General features: G+C 38.9%; 1 protein-coding gene across 1 annotated transcript; it reads right to left on the reverse strand.

The window, feature by feature from the left end:
- Positions 1–599: 599 nt before the first annotated feature.
- Positions 600–6,418, reverse strand: PAP20 (Purple acid phosphatases superfamily protein). Its single transcript, XM_077379690.1, has 5 exons — positions 6,216–6,418; positions 3,897–4,188; positions 2,394–2,962; positions 1,947–2,035; positions 600–970 (listed from the first exon to the last, which is right to left on the reverse strand). Exons 1-5 carry the CDS (start codon positions 6,354–6,356, stop codon positions 772–774), a joined length of 1,290 nt encoding a protein of 429 aa, XP_077235805.1. The 5' UTR covers positions 6,357–6,418; the 3' UTR covers positions 600–771.
- Positions 6,419–6,729: the final 311 nt, after the last annotated feature.

Genomic DNA, 6,729 nt, shown 5'->3' on the forward strand with positions numbered 1-6,729 from the left:
ATACCGTACTTTTAATAAAGTGAGGAGTGCCCTCATCAAAATACAGTAGTGCTGATAACATTTCCCTTTTGGAAATCATGCTTCCGAGAACCTCTCAACAGTGTGACTATGGAGGGCTCCAACGGCACTTCCATGTCGAAAACCAAGTCCTCTTCCGAGTCCTAATTTTTAAACACTATGTTAGCCCAAGGGTTCCCCATGGGTTCATTCAATCACCTTGTTTTGATGATTAACAAACATGCATTGATTAGTATTTTATGTACTAATTGTTTACCTTAATTTTGTTTTACTTGTTTGAACCATCCACAAAGTGTTTGTCAAATGAACTAAAAAGAGAGTAGATGAATTAGGGTTCCACCAAGTGTTTGATAAATGGCTTAAAAGAAACCATTCATCTTATTCCTTCATCTTATTATGGGATTTACATTATATTTGTAATATTTAATCATCCACCAAGTATTTTGATAAAAAGACTAAAAATGAAATAATCAATTATGATTTTCAAAAGTCACCTAACAAGTGTTTGTTAATAGGTCCAAGAGAGAATATTCATCTAAGCTTTTGAAACTAATCTAACAAAAGTTTTTAAAGAGGATAAATTTTTAAAGACACCCAATTCACCTTCCTCTTGGGTTGCCTATTTGGATTTCACACTAGCTTTTATGCTATAGCAATGAATTCTTAAAACAGGAGAAAGTATAGTAAATTGCACTATGGCAAAAATGAAATTACACCATCATGTTCATTTTCACTAATGCAAATTTCGAAGGTTTACTTGGTGAGTGTCATGTTCTTGCAAGCTGGAAAGGAAGCAAGGCTTGTAAACCACACTGTATCAGCTGCCACAGGCACATCGTCATCATTTCTATGCCAACTCCAAAATGCATGGCTTGTGTTCACCACTTGTAATTGCCCATGCCCGAAACTAGCCTCCCTGAAAATTGATATTTTGGGTTGTGGATCCAAATACCTACAAAATGAAACCCAATTATATAATATGTAAGGTGATAAATGACTTGGATGATGATGATAGGCACTTATAATTGAACCCACTGCTACCATGATCTTGATTACTCAGGGCACGTTTGGCTACCATGAATTTTGTTTCATGATAAAGTAGTGTGTCCAAGTGGTGAAATGGCTAATAATCGAGAAACTAGTGTATCTTGTGATGGGAAGTGGCTAAAAAACAGGAAACAAAAAACCCTACGGATCGACCTTTTCTTTAATTTTAGCCAATTCTCATCCTCATTACAATCGTGCCCTCTCAAATCTCTCCTCCCACGCGCCCTACTTTCTCATGGAGGCACTAATTTATCATGAAAAATATTCCCAGCAGCCAAACATGGCCTTCACGTTTGGATAGCTAGAATCAGGCCCTGCTTGCGGAATTCTGATTCTGCATCATTCTAGCGTTTGGCTCAAGCAAATGGACGGAACCGGGGGGCATAATTAAAGGAGGGGAATTGCCGAAATCTATTGTCCTGCCCAAGAGGTGGTATTTTGATTCTGCCCTTTAATAATGAAATTTTTACTGGAGTTTTTTATTTATTTTTTCCATTCCATTTATCAGATAATCGGAATAGGGATTGGAATAGGAAGCTGATTCTGGCAATCCAAATGCAAGCTACCCAGATCATGCTAACCCCTTTATAAATTTCTTTGCATCCAAACAGCACCTTTGGGGAAAAAATAGAAATATTTTTCCATGAAAAATGAATTTTCCAGTATTTGGTAAACTCATTTTCTATGGCTAACATTGAAAAGAGTTGAACGGGCTCCCCCATTGCTGCACATCACCATCATGTTTGACTTTTCAACCGTTATTAATGCATGATGGTGATGTGTAGCCAATAGGAGAGCCCTTTCACCTCTTTTTTACAAGGGCTCCCTTCAGTCTAGAATTCCTCATATAAAATAGGACATATATAGAAGTGTAGACTTACTTGCTGGCAAGGCCTTCTCTGTTGCCTCCATCCCCAATGGTTATATGCACCGGAGCACAACTATCTGCACTGCCATTGTACACGCGAACCTGCCAATTATTTGAGATATTCTATGGTCAGAATAGCTACTTGTAAAGCAATTTACTGTAGATCTATGCACTTTAGGCTCTATTTTTTTACATAAATTTGGCATAAAACAAATTTTATTCACATTTTTAGTGAAAAGTAGGCTTAGAGAATTTTCTATGCCCATTTTCCATGGAAAGAAATGGAGACTAGATAAAATATTACCAACACAAAATTAGTGAACAATGGGTAAGATAATTTCAAGTTAAATGCATCAAAGTAGGATAGTCGATCCCTATAACAGCTTAACCAAGGATTTCTATTCCCGTGGTGAAGAATGGTTACATAGTAATGAAGAACAAAAAGGAAAAGAGAGCTCACAAAGCGTTCGTAGGCATGGACATGTCCAGCGAAGACTAGGTCGACGCGAGCCTTATAAAGCAAGGCTTCCATGGCAACTCTCATGCTCTCTCCTTCACCTTGATGGGCAGTATTGGAATTATACCACGGCGCGTGGAGGAGCGCAATGAGCCATGGTGTCTTCCCCCTATCAACCTTATTCAGGTCAGCTTCGAGCCACTTGTATTGAGCCGAGGCGGCATCAAAGTCCGTATAAGATCCCAACATGACCACATGGACCCCAGCAATATCGAACGAGTAGTAGAGGTTAGAGTCGGACCCACTCTCCTCGAATGGCATCTGCCACCTGGCATTGAAGGCTTTGAAGGAGTGAGGAGCGATGATCGGGATCTTCTCGATCTCGTGGTTGCCTTGTGTCACCATCCAAGGGCGTTGGCTCGCGAGTGGCTCGACAAGGCGGCCAAATGAGTCCCAGAGTGGCTGGTAGAAGTCTGCATAAGACAAGTCCCCGGGCAAGAGTAGCACATCATGGTTCGTGTCCTTGACGTGTTGAAGGGTTGAGTTTGTCCACCCTGTTTGGCCCAAATCACCTACATTTTCATGTGTCACACACAAATACTGTTAGGGGTAGTTTTGTCATTTCGAATCGGATGGTCCCGTAGATCCTTGTGGTCCGACCCGATTAAAATGGACTGTCCCATAGGTCCTTAATTAATCCCTCAAGTCCTTTAGAGCCCGTTTGGATACCTCGTGCATTTGTATTTTGATTTGGATTTGAGTTTTGGATACAAAACACATCAATCATCTTCATGATCATGTTTTAAGAGAGAGAAAGAGAGAGGGAGGGAGGGATGTCTCGCTGCTGCCGGAGTAACGTCGAGGAGCAGCGATGGATGGTGAAAGAAGTTGCCACAAATATTGATTCCCAAATAATGTCTCGCAGAACATATTTGAAAATCGGAAGTTTTTGCACTGTTGTAGCTGATTTGGAAATCTAAGGATCTGATCATTTCAAAATATCAACTAAATCAAAATCAAAATCTTGTTGGTATCCAAATGTGGCCTTATGGAATACTCGAGCATATCTCGATTGGAATAAGATATGATGAGTGTTGGGAAAAAAAAAAACCCTCACATGTTTTGTATGTTTTTGTATAAATTGTAAGCGCATATCAACGGATTTGGTAGGGACCATTGCAGAAGGCATTTCGCGATTGGGCTGTTGCATGGGAGAGCAGCCACATAGGCTCAGTTTTTTTTTTATCTTTTTCATTTTATTCATCTGATGTGGCTGCTCTCACAAGCAACAGCCCAGGCCCAAAATGCCTTCTGCAATGGTCCCTAGAAAATCACGTATACCCACAATGTTTTCTTTTGAATGGTATATATCAACAATGTTTATAACATTATTTAGTTAAATTGTAAGGATATTGTAATGTTTTTTTTTTTTATGACAAGTGTGTAAAAAATAAAAATTCACTCATTTCAACCTATAGTAAATGTATTTATTTGTATTTTACTCACCGACAACCACGAATTTAATGGGAAGCTGAGCTGGTGGGGTTTTAAAGCTGAACTCCGGAGTGTTGTTGGAGCCACAACGGTAGTAATACACTGAATTTGGCTGCAAGGGACCAATAACTACATCGTGTATTTGTCCAGATTTGTATAGAAGATACGAATACGAATCCGTAGACCCAGTCGCAGAAGAAGTATATACACCAGTAGATGTACCGTAGTCTACTGTGGCTGGAGAATCATCGTCAGTTATCCACGATATTCGCATTTTATCACCACCCACCAAAGATATATGCACCTGCAGAAAAGAAAAATTGAAATAACCATAAGATAGTAAAAAAATAAAAGTGCAGTTAGGAAAATACACTTCCCTAACTGGGTAAGGGTCCCAAAGAATTATCACTTATCAATTGCCAATCAGAAAGTGTCAACTACCCTTCCATGCCAATACTATCAAGAAAAACAAGTAAATATACGTTGTATTTATAAAAAAAACACATGCAAATTTATCAAAACTCTTCCCAAAAGCATTTCCTGAATTTTTCCAACAATTGCCTCGCCAAATGATCCCCGAATCAGAATTTGCAGCTATAATCGTATCATGGAATGTAATCTTGTGAAACTGTTGATCTATGTGTGTTGCCCCAAAAATTGATCATTAGGATTAATCCATATGGTCACGGCCTCATGGTTTAAAAGACTAGGATTTCCATTTACACGGACCATGTTTGCCCGCCAAGAAAAAAATATTCCATGGAATATTTGTCAGGCCAGTTGTAATGAGAGACAGGCAGGAGATGGAGAGACATGAGAGGAGGTGAGGGAAACATTAAAAGCTCCTTAAAACCCCAGAAAACCCCCAAAAAAAAAAATAATAATAAAATTCTAAAGAGGTAAATTTTTTTACTAGTTTTTAGGGATTCTTTTTAATAATTTTTCATGGCTACCATTCTACCAAACATGCCTATATCTCAATTAAAACGTGACTTATTGACAGTTAGATTAACAAGAAACAAATGCTAGGAATAGACTCTTATGTTTTCTAGTAGTGTACCCAAAGGATTCATTGGGTATGGTGGTTCACCCGATTCAGCGATCCAACTGCCCAATTTACTAATAATGATAATCTAAGGGAATTGCTAGCGTCCATCCCGAAAAGTATTTCACGGCTGGTCTGTCGCATGTCAGGCCACCCACCTCATGAATGGAGACAAAAGCTGTTGTCTTCATTCACAAAGAGGCTGGTCTGACGTGCAACAAACCATCTGCGAAATGCCTTTTGTGATGGACCCTAGCAAATCCCTGATTCACACATGCTAAATTTATCATATGCATGTAGACATCACTATGGTTGTAAATTTCGACGGAATGTGGAGATCGACACCGAAATCGATAAAAACTGAAATGGGTCATATATTTAGACTGAAATTTGACTCAAAAAATCTTTTTTTTAATATTAATTTAATATTTCACCGAAATTTCGACACAGATTACCGAAATTTCGGCTGAAATTTAATATTGAATAAAATATTAGTTTCAGGTTTTGTACCGGATTTCGACCGAAAATTTGAAATTTCAAGGTCCGAAACTGAAATTTTAAACCTTGGACATCACTACCGTCCAATCCGGATCAATGAACAAAATACTAAGGCGGAATGGGGCCCACGAGATAATATGATCTTTCATCGAGTGGTGGGCCCTATTCATGATCAACCTCTCATGGCCGGCCTTCCTATAACGGATTTTCAGTTAAGACAGCCCTATATAATCTCATGATACCAAAAAAGGCCAAAAGTTGCGTAACTGGTCCATGGATTGGGAGCCTAAATTAGGCAGACCATACAAATTCAGAGATACTTTCGAAGCCGTGTCGAAAAAGTGGCACGTGCGCAAGAAGACAATGAAACGAACTCGAATCCTGGACCGACATAAAAATAAAAAATAAAAAATTACCGTGAAATGGCCAAATCAGGGTGTCATTTTCACTTTCGTATAAATTTTTTTTTTTCAAGACGGAGTTCCGTTTTGAAAGTGTTTTCCATAAGTTATAGGGAAATGATAATATGAAGTATATACTGTGACTGTGTGATATGGATCACAGACTCATTCGATCCATGTGAGAATGATCTGAACCGTTCATCCAATGCACTCCACTCTGGAATTCTCTCTAACCGCTGATCTGTTGGCTTTTCTTCTTAGATATTTTTTTATTATTTTCGCTAAAAAATAAAAAACCAAGATATATGATGAATTGACAAAGAAAAACTACAAAAACATAATTAGGGTTTAGAAGAGAAAGAGAAAGTGTTGATTATTTTTATCTACCTGTTGGGGTGAGACGGGATCGGAGTCTTCGGATAGAGGGATGGAAAGAGTTTCTCGAGGGGCCGGACGGTCATAGGAGAGACCGCGTCTGAGAAAATACGCTGAGACGATGAAAGCAAGAAAGAGGAAGCGAAAAGCCATGGTGAAGAGAAAGCAGAAAGCGGGTTTGTGGAATGCGAATGAAGCAAAAATGGTTTATGAGCGGGGAAGGAAGGCTTTGTATTTATTGAGCGGGGGAAGGACACATTGTAGCATATGGACACGTGGACTGTTTCTTTGGATTATTAAGGTTGTCAATTCTCATTTTGGAAGGATATATTCGTCCTCCCCCCTTATTTACCTGGGACAGTCCTCTCTAGTGTATTTATGATTTATGATTACTCTTTTACACTAGAGGGGGCTGTTCCAGATAAAAAAGGGGGTGAAGAAATTATCATTTTTCCTTTATTTTTTTGAGATGAGAATAATGAGATGCTGAAGATGATAGGTGGGCCCCACGAGGTACGAATCTTGA

This window comes from Tasmannia lanceolata, unplaced genomic scaffold (assembly GCF_043159265.1).
Source record: "Tasmannia lanceolata isolate RefF3 unplaced genomic scaffold, GAP_Taslan_0.1 ptg000005l, whole genome shotgun sequence".
Classification (NCBI taxonomy): Eukaryota; Viridiplantae; Streptophyta; class Magnoliopsida; order Canellales; family Winteraceae; genus Tasmannia; species Tasmannia lanceolata.